This window comes from Blastomyces gilchristii (genome assembly GCF_000003855.2).
Source record: "Blastomyces gilchristii SLH14081 genomic scaffold supercont1.20, whole genome shotgun sequence".
In the NCBI taxonomy this organism is placed as follows: domain Eukaryota; kingdom Fungi; phylum Ascomycota; class Eurotiomycetes; order Onygenales; family Ajellomycetaceae; genus Blastomyces; species Blastomyces gilchristii.
Window position 1 is genome coordinate 692941 of NW_003101663.1, and position 22892 is coordinate 715832.

General features: G+C 30.8%; 1 protein-coding gene and 1 pseudogene across 2 annotated transcripts; both read left to right on the plus strand.

Annotated features, from left to right (window-relative positions):
* Positions 1 to 8923: 8923 nt before the first annotated feature.
* BDBG_17668 lies at positions 8924 to 9012 on the plus strand (annotated as a pseudogene). The gene has a single exon. The product of its transcript is annotated as a tRNA-OTHER (tRNA).
* Positions 9013 to 20623: 11611 nt separating this feature from the next.
* Positions 20624 to 22892, plus strand: BDBG_07782 (Ras-like protein Rab7). The gene is made up of 6 exons (XM_002621897.2): positions 20624 to 21321; positions 21413 to 21466; positions 21593 to 21688; positions 21804 to 21983; positions 22077 to 22224; positions 22306 to 22892. Exons 1-6 carry the CDS (start codon positions 21292 to 21294, stop codon positions 22413 to 22415), a joined length of 618 nt encoding a protein of 205 aa, XP_002621943.1. The 5' UTR covers positions 20624 to 21291; the 3' UTR covers positions 22416 to 22892.

The window sequence follows — 22892 nt, forward strand, 5'->3', positions numbered from 1 at the left end:
AGCAGTGTGTTAAAAGTTATTAAGAATTTATTATAATGATTCTCATACAGAGTACTTTGAGTTAGAGAAGACTGAAAAGCTTCTAAAATATAAATATATTTAAGATAAGCTCTGAACAGATATTAAAGAGTATATTAAGACTTATAATATCTGTTAAAGAATAAAGATTCTGTAGTATAAGTAATATAGTAAATTAATATCACTGCCTGTTCTAAAGAGCTTATAATAGAATCTATCAATGAATTTCATAGTTGATCTACTGAAGTTGATAAGAGTCAAAGTGTAAGAATAAGTGCTTGCAGGTGATTATTCGGGTGTTGCAGCTTGGCGTGATATGTACTGTTAACTACTAGAAGTATTCACAGTAGAAAGATAAAATGTAGAGGTCAAATGTATAATAGTATTCAAGCTGAGTTGTGAATAGTATTTGTGAACTTCAGTCTATATAATTGTGTGTAGCCAAGGGCTGCTAGCTCTATTAATTATGTGAGAGATAGAAATAGAAGTAAAGAATCTGTAAGAAGTGAGATTTCTTACATATTCCTCTCTTTCTAAGGCTTCATCCGCGAAGTCTTTCACTGAGTGACTTCATAGAATCAGCTCAGCACTGTAGTGATACTCACTAAAAACTCTTCATATCTATAAAAACCTCAGTGAGAAAAAATCCCTTATTACTATGAAGAAAAAAGAGTCTGTTACTCAGTTTCTTATTCTATGAGATTTTTTATAATCTACAGATTCTTCTCTGACTATCACACAGATTCATCTCACATCTTTTATATAGAAGAGTTCTGATTAACTCTCAATCATTTTCATAAGATTCTTATATGATTATTACACAGATTCATCTTACAAATAAATCACTCTCTATGAGATCACTCTTATTAAAGAGAAACATTTATGAGTTAATCTTTCACTTATTCTTATAAATCATTGTTCTTTGACACTGTAGAATTATAAGAAATTTTCCATTCTTTCATTAACTCTGTAGAATTGTAGAATTAAGATATCTGTAATCTGCAATCATTCTTTATAGTTATATAGAAAGATTCAGATCTACAATTAACAATCACTCTTATTTACTAGAGTGATCTGACTGTTTTATAGAATTACTCACAGTGTAAGTAAATCTCTCTAGAGTAGTATAAATAGACTGACCGTGTGACCGTGTCTGAGACCAGAACCAGATTTTTTGATAGTCTCATTATCAATTCGACTGATCTCATTACACAGTTTTAACATTAGATAGTAGTTTCATACTGTCTCAGTGAGACTTACTGTCTACTCTTGTCACATTTTCCAAATGAGACCATGATTTTCACTTCTCAATTTAAATTATTTTTATTGCTTTAAATGACTTTAAATCTCATTTGAGTGTTACCAAAAAGTGTTACTTTTTAAAAAATTAAAAATAGTCTAAAAAAAACCTTAAAATGTCTAAAAATAGTAACTTTATGTCAAGAATGGGACTAAATGAGATCAAATGAGACCACTTTCTCATTTTTTTCAAGTCATGGTTTCATTTTAAGATCTGATATATAGTCACTTTACCTGTTTTTTTGATAGCCAGTCCCAGCGGGATTCACGTCAAGAAATGTATGGGATCAGACCAAATGAGATCAAACGTGAAATTCATGATCCCGGCGGCTAGTCTAAGTATAAATATCTCAGATCTGTCTGTAAAATCTCATCTTCTTTTCTCTTTTTCTGTAACAGCTCTTATTCTTATAAACTATGAGTATTCTCATTCATCTGTGAAGTGTTTTCATTCAGATAATAGAGAGAGAGTGTTTCTAATAATATCTGTATATTAATTTAAGAACTTCTCAAGAATAAAAATTTTTTCAATTTTAATATCTTTATAAATAATATCTGACTGCTGCTGAGCTTCTTGTGAGTGTCTCTGTAACTTCTCTGATTACTTTTTACTAGCTGATGAAGCAGAGACATCATCACTCATAACTGTATCTTCATCTCTCTCAGCTCTGTCATCACATCTGATCTTCAGATCAGTAGCTCACTTCATATCTTCTTCAGATCAGTCTCTAGCTTCAAGCAGCACAGTTTCTCTCTTTACTGTAAGTCTTCTTATAAGTAATTTCTTACAGACTCTAGCTGACAGTTCTTGTAAAGCTGTCTGTGTTGTCAGTGTCTTCTGTGATTTCACAGATCTATGATCATCTCTTCTCTACTCACACAATCTCTGATCAGATATATGTGAATATGTCTAGATTCTCTATCAATGATTCTCACACTGCAGCGCATTTCTGCAATCTCATTGTCAATAAGAGATAAGTTCTCAGATACCTGTAAAATTCAGGTAATTAAGATAATACAAATGCTATGAATTCACAATGAGAGTTGATCTGAACAGATGAGTTCTCTCTTTATATCTTAATTATTTTCAGGCTGAATACTTCAGTATAACTGAAGAAGTAGACACAGCTTCATAAGAAGTATCTAATTATATATACAGATACTCAGCTCTCAAGACTCTACTATAACTGTATATATTCTGATATCTAACTTCTCTGAAGTCTATACATTTCTGACAGTCTTCACATCAAATACAACAATTATCTGTATTATAAATATAATACTCTCTGCTTCTTTGAAGAGAGAAATTAATAGTTGTGAAGAAGTTGAATATCACAGATAATAAGAGTGTGAGTTTGAGTTTTCTTTATTTTTTCTTTATTAATCTTCAAATTGTGTTCACAGCTCTGTTTATTTTCTTATTTTTTAGTTTTAATAAGAGTATGATTTCTTCTTTTCTTATATACACTGCAGACTATTCATCTCAGTAGAAATTTACCATCTTATAGACTAGAATTTATAAATAACAGTGTTAATATCTTTATTATAATCAGATTCTTAGTGAAGACTATATCATTCTGACTTATCAGAATTTACAGTATAAAAGTCATATCTCAGCTTCTACAGATATCTTATCTATCTGAATAATTCTTAAGTGAACTCATTCATCTTGTCAGAATACTCTTATCACTGAATCTTGAATCAGAGCTTGTGATCTCACTTCTCTGAGTTAATAATCTCTTTAATCTGATATTCTCTTTCATTCTCTAGTACTTTATAAACAGAGTGATGAGTCACAGAGTTCTCTTCTGAGAATTTCTTATATTCATGAAGTAAAGAGATATGAAAAACATTGTATATCTATAACTCAGATAACAGTTTCAATCTGTAGAACTGTAAACTAATTTTCTTTATAATCTTGTAAGACTCTATCTATAAGAGATTGTAAGAAATCCCGCTTCTCGCGGATTCTTTACCTCTATTCCTATCTCTCGTGTAATCAATAGGGCTAGCGGCCCTTGGCTACACACAACTATATAGACTGGAGTTCGCGAATACTATTCATAACTCAGCTTAAATACTATTATACATTTGATCTCTACATTTATCTTTCTACTGTGAATACTTCTAGTAGTTAACAGTATATATCATATCAAGCTGCAAACATCTGAATAATTGTCTGTGAGCACTTATTCTTACATTTCAAGCTCAGTCAGTCAGTAATCATCTGTTATAACTGAAAGAACTAGAAACTTATATACTTCAATCTCTGCAAACTCTACTACAGGCACTCAGAAGCAGTCATCTGAATTATGAATAATCTCTGTGAAAGAAGTCTCAGAGAACTTATCAATTACTTATAGAATATCACTCTCTGCATCTGTAACAGAGAAACTCTTTGAACTCATGAATAAATTAATCTCAGTAAAGAACATTCTTGAGTATCTTCTATAAGATCAAGCTATTTTTCTACAAGAAATGCTTACTGTCTGTAAACACTCTCAAACTGAGTCTCTAGACATAATCTTCAGAGATATCTATGAACTGAAAAGAAACTTTCTTAAGCTGTGATCACTTAAGATCACTTATCAAATCACAATCTATAAAAGCTTTTATAAGTTTGTATTTAAAATTGACTCACAAGCTCAGCTGTGTAATATGAAAGATGAAGAAGCTATCATCTATATAATAACAGATCTCTATTACACTAAAGTTAAGAACTGGCTGAATTATCTAGAAAATAATCATGAGAGATCTTACTAATCTGTTCTTAAAATCTATCTAGAGAATAAGTTGAGAGACTTTATAAGTCAGACAGAGAATATCTGAACTGTAATTATTAATATTAGAAAAAGAGGTGAGAAATCTGATGAAGACTACTCACAGTACTTTATAAAATTATGATATAAATTAAGATCTGTGAAAACAGAGCTCTGAAACAAGATCTGAATAATGATATTTATAAAGAAGCTGAATAAAGATATGCAGAATAAGCTTATTAAGTAAGACTCTAAGTTCTTGACTCTGAAGAAACTAATGACTCTTATTCACTGCTTATAGATCACTGTGAGAGTCATAGATCTGTGAAGAGTGAATTATCAATCAGCTTTATAAGAGTCAGAATAACAGAGAACAGATTTATCAGAAAAAGATAATAAGATATAGAGAGATTTATATCTGACTACTAAGTAGAAAGAGAGAGCTTCACAAGCTTCTGTGAATAGAGTATATAACAGAGAGATTAAGAAAAAGAAACTCTACTTTATCTGTTCTAAATCAGAACATCTTCATACAAACTGTTCAGATAAATTAAAATAGAAATTTAAGAAGTTATGAACAGAGTTAGTAACAGTCTTCTTAAGAGTCTTGAAGCTGACATCTGAATCTGTTACTCTCTCAATGAAAATGCTTACTTACAGAGAGAGATCACATCATAGTACTGCTATCTCACAAGTATAAGAAGTATTAATGAACTCAGAATCTTAGATTACTGTAATGTCTCTAAAGCTCACAGAGTGAATAAGCTGAAAGATGAAGACTGAGAATCTACTCTTATAATAAGCAGAGTGTGAGAACTCAGATCTGAGAGCTGAGAGACTTATAAGAGTCATCTTTGAATTACAAGATCTCTCTGAAATCTGAAGAAGATTTACAGAAACTGTGATTATCACAGACATTACAGATAACATATACTTAGAACTTATATAACTTCAAAGACACAATCTGTACATAGCTGTCTATGAGTCAGATTTATACTTCTGATCAGTGTTAACAGACTCACTCACAGAGATAGAATCAGTTGATGCTGCAGAGTTAATTAGAGAAGATAAGTTCATCTATATAATGACTTTACAAGTATCTGAGAATCTTGCAGTCATGAAAACTGAGCTTCAAATATCAGAGAAATACTGAGATCTCACAGAGATATTCAGCTCAGTAAAGATAGCTGAGCTTCTTTCTCATTATAAGAAGAATCTGATAATAGATTTAATAGAAGAGTAGAAACTCTTCTGAGAATCAATCTATAAGCTCTCTTATTATAAGATAGAGATCTTGTAAATCTATATAAAGAAGAATCTGAAGAATGACTTCATTCAATCTTCACAGATCTCTGTGAGAGTCTCTGTGATATTCATAAAGAAGAAGAATAAAGATCTCAGATTGTGTATAGATTACTGTGATCTGAATTTCAAGATAATAAAGAGTCACTATTCTCTGTCTCTGATTGAGAATGTAATCAACTGTCTTACAGAAGCTATTATATTCATACAACTGAATGTGATTAATATATATACATGACTGTAAATACAGTCTGAGAATGAATGAAAGACTGTCTTTAGAACTGCACTGAAATTATTTCAATATCTAGTGATGTCTTTTGATCTGACTAATATCTCTGCAGTATTTCAGTCTTTCATTAATAAAATACTTTATATATATCTGAATATCTTTATAATAATATATCTGAATGATGTGATGATGTACTTTACAAAGAAGAAAAAACATATTGAGCATGTGTAAAGTATGTTGAAGATCTTAGATGAGACAGAACTGTATATTAAGCTTATAAAGTACAACTTCAGTACTCACTGAATTAATTTCCTAGAATATATAATCACTGCAGATGATATTCAGATGAAATCTTCACAAATTAAGACTATTCTATTATAATTAAAGTTAACTAGTATTCATGAGATTCAGATCTTTCTGAGCTTTGTGAATTTCTATAGACAGTTTATCTTTGCATTTGTAAGAATCTTCTTAATTCTTACAGACATGCTGAAGAGTGAAAATAAAAAGAAGTCATTTTATAAACAGAGAATGAAAAGATTATTGAGAAGAGAGAACTGTGAGAACTTTCTTATCTCAGAAGCTCACAGAGTCTTTATAAGATTGAAACAGATATTCATAGATATAGTAATACTGTTTCACTTTAATCTCTTGCTTTTAATTAGATTGAAGACAGATGTCTTCTTCTTTGCAATTTCAGAAATAGTCTTGTAACTATAGTTAAATAAGAACTGAGTTTCAGTGATCTTTTTCTCATAGAAGATATAATCTGTGAAGATCAACTATAGCATTCATGATTAGAAGTTTCTTATAATAATGAAATTCTTTCATTACTAATATCACTACTTTGAGAGCCTTATAACAGTGATTACTATTAGAACTGATTATAACAGCTTATAACAGTTTACTTTAATTAAGAAACTCTTATAACAGTAGATTTACTGAACTCAGAGACTGAGTGAGTTCTGATTCAAGATAGAATATATCAAGAGAACTAAGAACTCAGCAGACAGACTCTCTTATAGATCAGACTATATTAAGAAGATCAGAGTGACAGATATAGAGAGACTAGAGAAGATAGAAAAGCTTTATAAAATACTCAGACTGAGTGTTGTGAAGAGATTGACTGAAGAGTCTCTCAATCTCTTATAAGAGAAGAGAGAAGAAAGAGAAAAGAAGTCTGTATAACTACTCTCTATAACACTGAGAGTCAACACTCTGAGAATCTCTATAAGAATTCTTGAAGAGAGTATCTATAATCTGAAGAGTTTACAGACTTTAAGAAGTACTGTAAAAGACCTGATGTAAGAAAAAACAGAGTATAAGTCTTTATAAGATCTTCTATTCAGATTGTCTGAACTGTAACTAAAGAATGAATATACTCAGTATATTCAGAAACTGCTTACAGCAGGAATTAATTCTGCAGAAATAAAGAATTAAAGAGACTTAAATAATCTCTTATAAAGAGAGAACTGAATTTATATATCTATGAATGAGTTTCTATATATAGAACTTATTAAAAGATATCATAACTCTTCTCTAGTGAGTCATTTTACAGATACTAGAACTCATGAGTTATTTATAAGAAAATACTTCTAGCTGAAGATGTGAGAACTTGTAAAGAAGATAGTGAATTCTTATACTATTTATCAGAATTCACAGATAGTGTAGTTCAGACTATATAAAGAACTTACTTCTCTATTCATCTCATAGAAATCTTAAGAATAGCTAGAAATGAATATTCTTATAAGTCTTCTGAAAAGCAAGAACATATATAATACCTGCTTTGACAGTATACTGATGATAGTGAATCACTTTATCAAGATAACACACTTTATACTCACTCACAAGAACTTGAAATTAAAGAATTTAACTTATATCTTTATTCATAATATGATTCAGTTGCATGAATTATCTATAAATATTATCTTAGATAGAGAATTAATCTTCACAGAAGAGTTCTGATCTGATCTGATAACTATACTAAAGATTTTATAAGATCTAAGCACAGCTTTTCATTAACAGATAGATGATCAGATAGAATATCTGATGAGTATATTAAAACAGTATCTGCAGTGCTTTGTCAATTACAATTAGAATAACTGAGTGTATTAATTATCACTCACAGAGTTCATATACAATAACTTAAAACATATCAGTATAGATAAAACTCTCTTTGAGATACTCACTGAAACTTATCTATGAATAATCTTGATAAATCTGTGAGAGTACACTATAGAGTGTAATAATACTTATGAACAGACTGAGAGAATTCAGAAGATCTGAGAGAAAGTCTGTAAATTCTTAAGAAAGACTCAAGAGTATTAGAAGAGATACTATAACTTTAAGTATATTATAAAGAGTTTTAAGAAAGATGATAGAGTCTGACTGAGTCTAGAAAACATCATTATATGAAGATCTAGTAAGAAGCTGAATCTCTTATGAATAGAGTCTTATAAGATTATGAAGAAAGTTAGTTTGCAGTTCTACAGATTGAAACTATTATCTAAATTATAGATATATAATGTTTTTCATATCTCTTTACTCTGTGAATATAAGAAATTCTCAGAAGAGAACTCTGTAATTTATCACTCTATTTATAAAGTACTAGAGAGTGAAAGAGAATATCAGATCAAAGAAATTATTGACTTAGAGAAGTGAGATTATAAACTCTGATTCAAGATTCAGTGATAAAAGTATTCTGATAAGATGAATAAGTTCATTTAAGAATTATTCAGATAGATAAGACATCTGCAGAAGCTGAGACATGACTTTTATATTATAAATTCTAATAAGTCAGAATAATACAGTCTTCACTAAGAATCTGATTGTGATAAAGATATTAATACTGTTATTTATAAATTCTAGTCTATAAGATAATGAGTTTCTACTGAGATGAACAGTCTACAGTGTACATAAGAGAAGAAGAAATCATATTCTTATTAAAGTTAAAAAATAAGAAAATAAACAGAACTGTGAATACAATTTAAAGACTAATAAAGAAAAAATAAAGAAAACTTAAACTCACATTCTTATTATCTATGACACTCAATTCTCTCATAACTACTAATTTCTCTTTTCAAAGAAGCAGAAAGTATTATATCTGTGATACAGATAATTATTACATTTGATATAAAGACTGTTAGAAATACACAGACTTCAGAGAAGTCAGATATTAGAGTATATACAGTTGCAGCAGAATCTTGAAAGCTGACTGTCTATATATGTGATCAGATATTTCTTATAAAGCTGTGTTCACTCTCTCAGTTATACTGAGATATTCAGTCTGAAAACAATTGAGACACAGAGAGAGAGCGCCCCGGTGGCCGAATGGTTAATGCGGCCACCCGGTAGCACCTTGGCGTGGGAAACCAAGGCGCGTGGGTTCGAAACCCGCAGGGGATACATTAAATCCGGAACTCAAGCACCTCAGGTTTCTAATAAATACAGAGGTGTACAAATCGCTCCAATGAATTGCTCTATGTTCCTGGGCTGGGAAGTTATTATCGCATGTATCTAATTGTCACTCCTTTGTATTTTCCTATGTTCTTGTTATCTTGGCGTGGTCTCAACACCTGTATTTTCTCCTGTATAATCAACACTTGACCTGTATTTAACATCACGCAAGGACTCATCATAAGCTCCGCTTGCATATGAGTATAATGGAAGAATAATAATAATAATAATAATACAGAGAGAGAGCTCATCTATTTAGATTAACTTCTGTTATGAATTTATAATATTCACATTACCTTGATTACCTGGATTTTACAGATACTCAGGGACTCATCTCTCATTAACAATGAGATTGCAGAAATGCGCTGCAGTGTGAGAATCATTGATAGAGAATCTAGGCATATTTACATATATCTGATCAGAGATTGTGTGAACAGGGAGAAGGTGATCATAGGCTCACAGAACTGTAGAAGACACTGATAACACTGAGAGCTTTACAAGAACTGTTAACTAGAGTCTGTAAGAAATTACTTATAAGAAGACTTACAGTAAAGAAAGAGACTGTACTACTTGAAGTCAGAGACTGATCTGAGAAAGACATGAGATGAGCTACTGATCTGAAGATCAGGTGCAGTGACAGAGCTGAGAAAGATGAAGACACAGTTATAAGCAGCAGTATTTCTGCTTCATCAGTCAGTAAAAAATAATTAGAGAAGTTATGAAGACACTTATAAAAAGCTCAGCAGCAGTCAGACATTGTTTATAAAGATATTAAAATTAAAAATTTTTTTATTCTTAACAAGTTCTTGAATTAATATACAGATATTATCAGAAACACTCTTTCTCTATTATCTGAATAAAAACACTTCACAGATGAATGAAGATACTCACAGTTTATAAGAATAAGAGCTATTATAGAAAAAGAGAAAAGAAGATGAGATTTTACAGACAGATCTGAAATATTTATACTACTTTAAAGAGATTTACTTACACTGTGAGTGATTCTGTGAAATAATTAAATTACTCTAGTAAATAAGAGTAATTATGAATTACAGACCTGAATCTTTCTATGTGACTATAAAGAGTGATTATAGATTATAAATATCTTGATTCTACAATTCTACAGAGTTAATGAAAGAATGAAAAATTTCTCATAATTCTACAGTATCAAAGAATAATGATTTATAAGAATAAGTGAAAGATTAACTTATGAATACTTCTCTTTAATGAGAGTAATCTTACAGAGAGTGATTCATCTGTAAGATGAATCTGTGTAATAATTACATAAGAATCTTATAGAAATAATTAAGAGTCAACTGAAACTCTTCTATATAAAAGATATGAGATGAATCTGTGTGATAGTCAGAGAAGAATCTGTAAATTATAAAGAATTTCATGAAATAAGAAACTGAGTAACAGACTCTTTTCTCTTTACAGTAATAAGAGATTTTTTCTCACTGAGATTTTTTATAGATATAAAGAGTTTTTAGTGAGTATCACTGCAGTGCTGAGCTGATTCTATGAAGTCACTCAGTGAAAGGCTTCACAGATGAAGTCTTAGAGAGAAGAGAGTATATAAGAAATCTTACTTCTCACAGATTCTTTATCTCTATTTCTATCTCTTGTATAATTAATAGAGCTAGCAGCCCTTGACTATATATAACTATATAGACTGAAGTTCATGAATACTATTCATAACTCAGCTTAAATATTATTATACATTTAATCTCTACATTTATCTTTCTACTGTGAATACTTCTAGTAGTTAACAGTACATATCACACCAAGCTGCAAACACTTAAATAATCGCCTGTGAGCACTTATTCTTACAGAAATTCAGCTTCTTACTAGATCTTCATATAATAATATTTTCTAGACTTAGTCAGACTCTATTATCTTTCTTAAAACTCTTTATAATATGCTTGAAGTCATAGTATCTCTTCTGATACTCTTAAGTCTTTCTTAAGAATTTATAAGCTTTCTTCTGAATCTTCTGAATTCTCTCAGCTTATTCATAAGCATTACTACACTCTATAGTGTACTCTTGTGAATTTATCAAGATTATTCATGAATGAGTCTCAGTGAGTATCTTAAAGAGAGTTTTATCTGTACTAATATACTTTGAGTTATTATATATGAACTCTGTGAGTAATAATCAATACACTCAGTCATTCTGATTATAATTGATAAAGTACTGCAGATACTATTTTAATATACTTATTAGATATTCTATCTGATCATCTGTCTGTTGATGAAAAGCTATACTTAAATCTTATAAGATCTTCAGTATAGTTATCAGATCAGATTGAAACTCTTCTATAAAGATTGATTCTCTGTCTGAGATAATATTCACAGATAATCTATGCAATTGAATTATATTACAGATGAAGATGTAAGTTAAATTCTTTAACTTTAAGTTCTTATAAGTGAGTATAAAGTGTGTTATCTTGATAAAGTGATTCACTATCATCAGCACACTGTCAAAGCAGATATTATATATATTCTTACTTTCAGAGAGGCTTATAAGAGTATTTATTTCTAGCTATTTTCAAGATTTCTGCAGAATGAGTAGAGAAGTAAGTTCTCTATATAGTCTGAACTGTACTACTCACAAATCCTGATAAATAGCATAAGAATTCACTATCTTCTTTATAAGTTCTCACATCTTCAGTCAGAAGTATTTTCTTATAAGTAACTTATAAGTTCTAGTATCTGTAAAATGACTCACTAGAGAAGAGTTATAATATCTTTTAATAAGTTCTATATATAGAAACTTATTCACAGATATATAAATCTGACTCTCTCTTCATAAGAGATTATTTAAGTCTCTTCAATTCTTTATTTCTGCAGAGTTAATCTCTGTTATGAGCAGTTTCTGAATATACTGAGTATATTCATTCTTCAGTTGCAGTTCAGATAATCTAAATAAAAGATCTTATAAAGACTTATACTCTGTTTTCTCTTATATCAGATCTTCTACAGTGCTTCTCAAAGCCTGCAAACTCTTCAGATTATAGATACTCTTTTCAAGAATTCTCACAGAGATTCTCAGAGTATTGACTCTCAGTGTTATAAGAAGTAGTTATACAGACTTCTTCTCTTTCTCTTTTCTCTTCTCTTACAGAGAATTGAGAGACTCTTCAGTTAATCTCTTCACAACACTCAGTCTGAGCATTCTGTGAAGTTTTTCTATCTTCTCTAGTCTCTCTGTATCTATTACTCTAATCTTCTTAATATAGTCTGATCTGTGAGAGAGTTCATTCACTGAGTTCTTAGTTCTCTTAATATATTCTATCTTGAATCAGAACTCACTCAGTCTCTGAGCTCAGTGAATCTACTGCTGTGAGAGTTTCTTAATTAAAGTAAACTATTATAAGCTGTTATAATCAGTTCTAATAGTAATCACTGTTATAAGACTCTCAAAGTAGTGATATCAGTGATGAAAGAATTTCACTATTATAAAAAGCTTCTGATTATGAATACTATAGTTAATCTTTATAAGTTATATCTTTCATAAGAAAAAGATCACTGAAACTCAGTTCTTATTTAACTGTAGTTATAAGACTATTTCTGAAATTATAAAGAAGAAGATATCTGTCTTTAATCTAATTAAGAGTAAGAAATTAAAGTGAAACAGTATCACTGTATCTGTGAATATCTATTTTAATCTTATAAAGATCTTATAAGCTTCTGAGATAAGAAAGTTCTTACAGTTCTCTCTTCTTAATAATCTTTTCATTCTCTATTCATAGAATAACTTCTTCTTATTTTCACTCTTCAGCATATCTATAAGAGTCAAGAAGATTCTCATAAATATAAAGATAAATCCTCTATAGAAATTCACAAAGTTTAGAAAGATCTGAATCTCATGAATACTAGTTAACTCTGATTATAATAGAATAGTCTCAATCTATGAAGATTTCATCTGAATATCATCTGTGATAATTATATATTCTAGAAAATTAATCTGATAGATACTGAAGTTATACTTTGTAAGTTTAATATACAGTTCTGTCTCATCTAAGATCTTTAATATACTTCATACATGCTCAGTGTGTTCTTTCTTCTTTGTAAAGTATATCATCACATTATTCAGATATATTATCATGAAGACATTCAGATATACATAAAGTATTTTATTGATAAAAGACTGAAATATCACAGAGATATTAATCAGATCAAAAGACATTACTAGATATTTAAATAATTTCAGTGCAGTTCTAAAGACAGTCTTTTATTCATTCTCAGATTATATTCACAGTCATATATATATATTAATTATATTCAGTTATGTGAATATAATAGCTTCTGTAAGACAGTTAATCATATTCTCAATCAGAGACAGAGAGTAGCAGCTCTTTATTATCTTAAAGTTCAGATTGTGATAATCTACATATAATCTGAGATCTTTATTCTTCTTCTTCACAAATATTACAGAGACTTTCATAAAGAACTGTGAAGATTAGATAAAGTCATTCTTCAGATTCTTCTTTACATAGATCTGTAAGATCTCTGTCTTATAATGAAAGAGCTTATAGATTAATTCTCAGAAGAGTTTTTATTCTTCTATTAAATCTATTATCAGATTCTTCTCATAGTGAGAAGAAAGCTCAGCTATCTTTACTGAGCTGAATATCTCTATAAGATCTCAGTATTTCTCTAATATCTGAAGCTCAGTTTTCATAACTGTGAGATTCTCAGACACTTATAAAGTTATTATATAGATAAGCTTATCTTCTCTAATTAACTCTACAGTATCAACTGATTCTATCTCTGTAAGTAAGTCTGTTAACACTAATCAGAAGTATAAACCTAACTTACAGACAGCTATGTATGAATTATATCTTTAAAGTTATATAAGTCTTAAATACATATTATCTGTGATATCTGTGATAATCACAGTTTTTATAAATCTTCTTCAGATTTCAGAGAGATCTTGCAATTCAAAAATAATTCTTATAAGTCTCTCAGCTCTCAGATCTGAGTTCTTATATTCTGCTTATTATAAGAGTAGATTCTCAGTTTTCATCTTTCAGCTTATTCACTCTGCAAGCTTTAGAGACATTATAGTGATTTGAAATTCTGAGTTCATTAATACTTTTCATACTTGTGAGATAGCAGTACTGCAGTATAATCTCTCTTTATAAGCAAGTATTTTTATCAGAGAAGTAACAGATTCAGATATTAACTTTAAGATCTTTAAGAAGACTGTTACTGACTCTGTCTGTAACTTCTTAAATTTCTATTTTAATTTATTCAGACAGTTTGTATAAAGATATTCTGATTTAGAACAGATAAAGTAGAGTCTCTTTTTCTTAGTCTCTCTATTATATACTCTGTTTATAAGAGCTTATGAAGCTCTTTCTCTCTGCTCAGTAGTCAGATACAAATCTCTCTATATCTTATTATCTTTTTCTGATAAATCTGTTCTCTGTTATTCTGACTCTTATAGAGCTGATTAATAATTCATTTTTCACAGATCTGTGACTCTCACAGTAATCTGTAAGTAGTGAATGAGAGTCATCAGTTTCTTCAGAGTTAAGAACTTAGAGTCTTACTCAATGAGCTTATTCTATATATCTTTATTCAGCTTCTTTATAAATATCATTATTCAGATCTTGTTTCAGAGCTCTATTTTCACAGATCTTAATTTACATCATAATTTTATAAAGTACTGTAAGTAGTCTTCATCAGATTTCTCATCTCTTTTTCTAATATTGATGATTACAGTTCAGATGTTCTCTGTCTGACTTACAGAATCTCTCAACTTATTCTCTAGATAGATCTTGAGAATAGATCAGTAGAATCTCTTATAATTATTCTCTAAATAATTCAGTCAGTTCTTAACTTCAGTATAATAGAGATCTGTTATTATATAGATAACAGCTTCTTTATCTTTCATATCACACAGCTGAGCTTGTAAGTCAATTTCAAATACAAACTTGTAAAAGCTTTTATAGATTGTAGTTTGATAAGTAATCTTAAGTGATTATAGCTTAAGAAAGTTTCTTTTCAGTTCATAAGTATCTCTGAAGATTATGTCTAGAGACTCAGTTTAAGAGTGTTTACAAACAGTAAGTATTTCTTATAGAAAAATAGCTTGATTCTGTAGAAGATACTCAAGAATGTTCTTCACTAAGATTGATTTATTCATGAGTTCAGAGAATTTCTCTGTCACAGATATAGAGAATAATATCTTATAAGTGATTGATAAGTTCTCTGAGACTTCTTTCACAGAGATTATTCATGATTCAGATAACTGCTTCTGAGTATCTGCAGTAGAGTTCACAGAAATTAAAGTATATAAGTTTCTAGTTCTTTCAGTTATAATAAGTGATTGCTGACTGACTGAGCTTGAAATGTAAGAATAAGTGCTCACAGATGATTATTCAGGTATTTACAGCTTGACATGATATGTACTGTTAACTACTAGAAGTATTCATGATAGAAAGATAAAATGTAGAGATCAAATGTATAATAGCATTCAAGCTGAGTTATAAATAGTATTTGTGAACTCCAGTCTATATAGTTGTGTGTAGCCAAGAGCCGCTAGCTCTATTAATTACATGAGAGATAGGAATAGAGGTAAAGAATTCATGAGAAGCGGGATTTCTTACACAAAGAATATAACTCAATTTTAGTTATTATTAATTACTTTATAAAGATGATCAGATATATTTCTACTTATAAAAAGATTAAAGCCTCTGAATTGACTGATCTGTTTTTAGATATTATCATTTATAATTACAGTACTCTGAAATTATTAATAACAGATTAAGAATCTCTCTTTATCAGTAAATACTGATCAGCTTTTTACTATTATCTTATAATAAAATGTCTTCTCAGTACTGTATTTCATCTGCAGACAGATGATTAGACTGAACATCAGAATCAGATATTAGAATAGTATCTTTAAGTATTCTATTTATATTATCAGAATGATTGACTTAAATATCTTCTAATCATCAAATTTATATATAATAATATAAAGAATGTAATCTTAAAGATATCTTCTTTCTATACTTATTATAAATATAATTCTTCATTATTCAGTGATATTATAAATAATGTTTTAAAGAGAGAAATAGACAGTCAGAATATTGAATAGATACAGAGAATGAAGTATTTCTCAGTATTAAAAGTAAAAGTAAGATTGAAACTTTTAAATAAAATTTATAAGAAGACAGTGAAAAGCATCTACTATACTTAGAAACAGTAGATAAAATACTATAATTAAAAATATCTTTCAATGAAGTTCTTAATAGAGAATTAAGTACTACTTTCAGCAAAGAATATTAAGATAATAAGACTGTATAAGAAGCTCAGTGAGTGATAACTAGAATCTTTTCTAGTAATAAGAGTAATAAGTAAGTAGATATATGAGTTGAAATTACTCACAGAATTAAAATCAATTTATTCTGTTTTTCATATTTTCTATTTAAAGCTCTATAAGCAATGCTCTGAAATAGAGCTATCTCAGTCAGATAATATTAAGATAGAGAGTGATACTGAATATTTTATAGAGAAAATATTGAATAAGTAAACATATTACAGTAAGCTTCAATATCTTATGAAATAAGAAGATTATTTATCATTAGAGAATTTATAAGAATTACTTAAATATTTGAAAAATACTGAGAAAGAGATTACAAGCTATGAGATAGCTAGTAGAGATTACTAGACTAGCCGCTGAAATCATGAATTTCACATTTGATCTTATTTAGTCTGGTCTCATACATTTCTTGACGTGAATCCCGCTGAGACTGGTTATCAAAAAAACATGTAAAGTGACTATATATCAGATCTTAAAATGAAATCATGACTTGAAAAAAATGAGAAAGTAGTTCCATTTGATTCTATTTAGTCTCATTCTTGGCATAAAGTTACTATTTTTAGACATTTTAAGGTTTTTTTTAGACTATTTTTAATTTTTTAAAAAGTAACACTTTTTGATAACACTCAAATGAGATTTAAAGTCATTTAAAGCAATAAAAATAATTTAAATTGAGAAGTGAAAATCATGGTCTCATTTGAAAAATGTGATAAGAGTAGACAGTAAGTTTCACTGAGACAGTATGAGACTACTATCTAATGATAAAACTGTGTAATGAGATCAGTCAAATTGATAATAAAACTATTAAAAAATCTGGTTCTGATTCCAGACACGGTCACACGGTCAGTCTAGAGATTACTCTGTTACATATCAGAGACATTGAGTAAGAAATACTGCTTGAGACTTCTTATTTTTTCTTAAAGAATTTTTAGAGATAATCTCATAGTAATAAGTTGATATCTTATAAACTCTGTAGCACTCTTCTTCTATTTTCTCTCAAAGAGGTTTTTTAGAAGTTTAATGAGACTACACAAGTGTAAAATTTCTGAAGTGATTAATAAGAAAAGAAAGAAATATTTGAAATTAATAAAAAAGATTGATATTATTAATCTGTGAGCTGCTGCTATTCTAATGAGACTGCAGTCTACTGAAAAAGTAAAAAGAGAGAACTTCAGAGTTTACTTATTAATAATTATATCTTTATTAAACTCATTCTTCACTGTTAAAGTCTTCAGCACTGATATTTTTATCTACTGAGAAGTTAATACTATAATACTGCAGAGAAGCATGCTGTAGAAGAGTATAAAAGATACTTAAAGTATTAACTTATTAATTTATAAAGTATCTCAGTCATCTGTTTCAATTGAAGTGAGATTCTTTTTAATCAGTAATTAATCTTTATAATACTTTTAATAGCAGTACTGACTAATCTCTTCTTAAGATTAGTTATTCTGAGATGTTTTTTCATCTCAGAGATTCATACTTTCATCTTCTTTTACAGATGAGTAAGAAGAATCTTCTCAGTCTTAATAGAATTTATTAATACTTAGAGCTCTGAGACTCTCACTCTATACTACTTAAGTATCTAGACTTTTTATCAGAGCTGATATAATATCTTTCTGTGAGATAATACTTACAGAGAGACAGAAGTTATTATTATAAATATAATAAAAATAACAGAAGTGAAAGAAGAAATAAGTATATAAAATCTCTTTCTTCTTCAGCTGCTTAGCATAGTGTAGATAAGTAGTAATACTGATCAGAGATTACACTGAAGCCTTCTCACAGAGAGAAGATAAAGAAACTGCAGAATTCTGTGAATTCAACTTAGTAGCAGTCTGAGCAGAGCTTGAGTGTGCTGTGAAAGAGAAACTACAGATTAAGCTTCTCAGAGTCACTGTCTCTGAAATCAAGCTCTTCTCAGATTTCTCTCTGAATGATCATATGAGATTATATATCACTGTATTGACTGAGAAAGAGAGCAGTGTTGTAACAGCAGTGAGAGAGACAGAGAAAGAACTGAATATGAATGAACTGACTGACAGAAGAGATAACATCTCACTGTAAGATATAGTAACTACTGTTATAGCTGTAAGAGAAGTAGAAGAAGAAGAAGAAGAAGATGTGATAATAAGAGCAGTACTTCTACAGTCTGTCAACACTGCTGTCTTCATCTTCAACTGAGCTTTCTTAACAGTTACAGAGACTGCAGCTGCATTATAAAGATATTTACTTACTAGAAAATGTCAGAATAAGTTCTTTATTATTCTTTAAGAATGATACTCTCATACACTCACTATTATAATTAAGAGAGAGAAAAGAAAAATATTTTATAAAGAGAGAGAAGATCTTTTCAAAAAATTCTATCACTACTATTAACTTTATCTCTAAAATATATCACTTTTATAGAGAATTTTATATATAGAATGAAATATATTAAGAGATCTATAAAGCTACTTATTAACTATGTTTTTCATATTTTAAATTAATATATAAGAAACTCACTTATCATATATTTAATTTGAATGAAGATGAGAAAAGAAAGATCTATACAGTTAGTAGAAAAACTTATCTATTTCTTTATATTATATACAGTACATGCACTGTTAATCAGTTAATAACTGTTACTATATAATAAAGATAATTTCTAATTCAGTAATCTTGAGAGTATCAGAACTATATTTTTAAAGAGAAGAGTATTATCATACTCTTAATTATATCAAGATCTTATTATAATTTCATATAACTTATTACTTTCATATGAATAATTTTATTCTGTCTAAACTAGTTTTTAATCACTTTATAATATTATTCAGATATATTATAGAAAGATCTGATTAATAAATATAAGAATCTTACTTCTATATAAGATCAGCAGATTACACTTTCTTAATAATAAGATACTACTGAGATATTACTCTGACTATTCTTGCTTATGAAATGAGAGAAGAGTATTCACTCATTATCTATATAGAATAGCTAGATGCTAGCTTCTTATTAAAGAAGTTAGTAATTCATCTTTTCTTCTACTGAAATATATACAAGAGTTACTATGTATCTTATATAATTTTCTTAGTATACTAAGTATTATATCTGTGATATTCTCATAATAACTCTGTAGCCTATGAGCTTGCTATTTAAGCAAGATAGTTAAGCTCACTTATACAGCTTTTCAAATAACTATCTTTACATAATATCACTGACTAGCCTCTGCTTCAGTTCTGTCATGTTATAATTTAAGTAATTAATAATTGATTGAAAATCAGTTGATAATCAATTCAGTATTATTATTAAATTCAAGAATAATTTCAGTATTAAATTAATTTTGAATTAATTTTAAATTGATTTTGAATTGATTCTGAATTAATTATTAATTAATTATAGTAATAAAATAGATTTAATCTGTATATTTAAGTAATTAATAATTGATTGAAAATCAGTTGATAATCAATTCAGTATTATTATTAAATTCAAGAATAATTTCAGTATTAAATTAATTTTGAATTAATTTTGAATTGATTTTGAATTGATTCTGAATTAATTATTAATTAATTATAGTAATAAAATAGATTTAATCTGTATATTTAAGTAATTAATAATTGATTGAAAATCAGTTAATAATCAATTCAGTATTATTATTAAATTCAAGAATAATTTCAGTATTAAATTGATTTTAAATTGATTTTGAATTGATTGTAGAATTGATGGTAAATAATTAAGAAAGAAAGAGTGGTTTCAAATTACAAGAAAAGATGTATTGAGCAAGGTCAGGTAGTGGCACGGGCCACATTTGCGAGGTCAGCTTACATAATGAGGTCAAGTGGCGCACTTAGCGAGGTCAAGTTTTCTGCTTCCTGCAATGAATATCTGGAGAAGCGTCTGAGCTTGCTGAGATAAGGTGTGATATTGAAATAAAAGCGGCGTAGGTTTTGAGTCACGTGGCCAGGAATGAGCTTAAAACAGCGACGAAAATGGGATGCTCTGAGTGGCCGCACCCCCATCTTACAGACTATAGAGGTATAACTATCCCTAAGCTACATACAGAGTACAAGGTGATACGATACGTGATTATATGGCCACTGCTTCAATCTGTACGGAGTACAAGACCAGAGGAAGGAAACTCTGATATTGGTGTATTACGTATTACAGCGTACTAGGTACAATACAAGAGACGCCCATCCCAGGTCTACTACCTGAACAACTAAGAAGAATGGCGGTGGTTCTGATATTCCCTCAACAGTTCTGATATTTATCAATAACTAATAATCCCTTGATATGATATGTATGTTACATACAACTCCGTCATTAGTAAAAAACGTCATTCCCGTGCAAGCAGAGATTTCCTCAAAAGGCAGCGGCAGGCCTAGTAGTAGTCCCCAAACAGGCTAGCCCCCTCCGCCCCCGGCATTGGCCAAGTTCAAGTGAACGGCTGTTGGTTGGCTGTGGCTGTGGCTGTGGTTGGCTGATGCTTCCTCTTCCCCATAACATCCCCATCGACAATTAATAATAATAATCGACAACATCACACACCCTTCTCATCCTCATCCTCGCATTGAGTCGCTTGTTCTTCCCAACACATATACTTGACTCTAATACTATATATAACCCCGCTTCTTATTCCCCCTCCACGTGTTGTCCTTATCGCCGACTTACCCAGACAGCCCAGGCAGAGACAGCTTGTGGAATTGGACTAGGTCGCCTTACTCCTCCAAATAACTACCCAATCCAGGCCTCTCTCTCTCCGCACTTCTCGAACGATCCAACCCCAGCAGTTCTTCCCCTGCCGCCAACCTCTATTATAAATCCCTTCCCGCCCGTCCCCTCCCTCTCCCTCTCCCCCTCCGCTTTCCCTCTATTGTGGTGTACATCCTCGCCTGAGCGGTTACGTCTGAGATATGGCTACCCGAAAGAAGCTCCTCTTGAAGGTTCGTTTCGTTGGCTGTTTCGTCACAGCAAACCGCCTTCCAACTTGCCACCTTACTAACTGTGCTCTCTCTGTTCTTTGGAAATATATAGGTCATCGTCCTTGGTGATAGCGGCGTGGGAAAGACGAGTTTGATGAACCAATATGTCAGTTGCACTGAGCTCCTTGTCTACCATCTGCGGCAATTTCCGTTATGATATATGAATATTGGATGACTATGGGAAGAAGAACATGAAGCTTATTTATTTCATTTTATGTTGGGAGCATGGCAGGTCAACAAGAAATATAGCTCAAGTTACAAGGCGACGATCGGGGCGGACTATCTTACAAAGGACGTTTTGGTGGATGACCGATTGGTGACACTGCAGGTATGGCCTCTCCCTTGTTTACCTGTTGTCTCGCCGTCCTGCCTGGCGAACATGACTCCCTTGCGGTATGCAAGAGCTATTGCTGACTCCTTTGCTATCTCTTCTCTGAATATAGCTTTGGGATACGGCCGGGCAGGAGCGATTTCAGTCGCTAGGGGTGGCATTCTACCGCGGAGCCGATTGCTGTGTTTTGGTATACGACGTGAATAATTCCAAAAGCTTCGAGACCTTGGATAGCTGGCGGGATGAATTCCTCATCCAGGCGAGCCCGCGGGACCCTGAAAGTTTTCCCTTTGTAAGTAGTTCCAAGCAGGTCACACATATATATTATTTGCCGGTTCTTTCTACCTTCTCAAGGGTATGCGCTTACATGGTCACCGGGTTATAGGTCGTGCTGGGGAATAAGATCGACGTGGAAGAAAGCAAAAGAATGATATCTTCAAAACGAGCCACGACATATTGTCAGTCCAAAGGGAATATTCCTTACTTCGAAACTAGCGCCAAAGAGGCGATCAATGTCGAGCAGGCCTTTGAAGGTAGGTTTTTATTAAGGAGCTGCATTCCTCACGAAAGCGTTTTCATCTCTATGATCTAACTTATGATGCTTCTGAAAATAGAAATCGCGAAGAGCGCTCTGGTGCAGGAAGAATCAGAAGAGTACAGCGGAGATTTTGCTGATCCCATTAACATCCACCTTGATAACGATCGTGACAGCTGTGCCTGCTAATATTTTCCATTCCATCAAGTCTTACCCATACCCCCCCATGCCTGATAACCTTAGACTGTCATCTACGCATCAATCACCCGTTGGAAAGTATCTTGTTTTTGCACCTTTCCCAAAGTCCTGTGGAAGATGTTTTTTCAGTGAGGCGTCCTCCCTTTGTTACGTGGAAATATTGTTCTACTTTTCTCCATGAGCATTTCTCATCTTTCTTCCGTCTTTTCCTTTTCCCCTTCCCCACTTGTTCTGTTCATCTTGGTGTTCCTGGCGTTTTTGTCAATACTTTTTGATATTGCTACCTATATAGTTTCTCGCTATACTTAATTCATTCCCACCCTCTCGAGAAGTTGACAGAGCGGGGTTTTTTCTGAACATACATGTGGATATTGAACGGAGCCAGTAATGTATTGAATTTTTATTCTTTATTTTGGAAATATAAAGGCCCAGCAGGCCATGCCACGAGAAATAGAGTTTGGAAAGTTA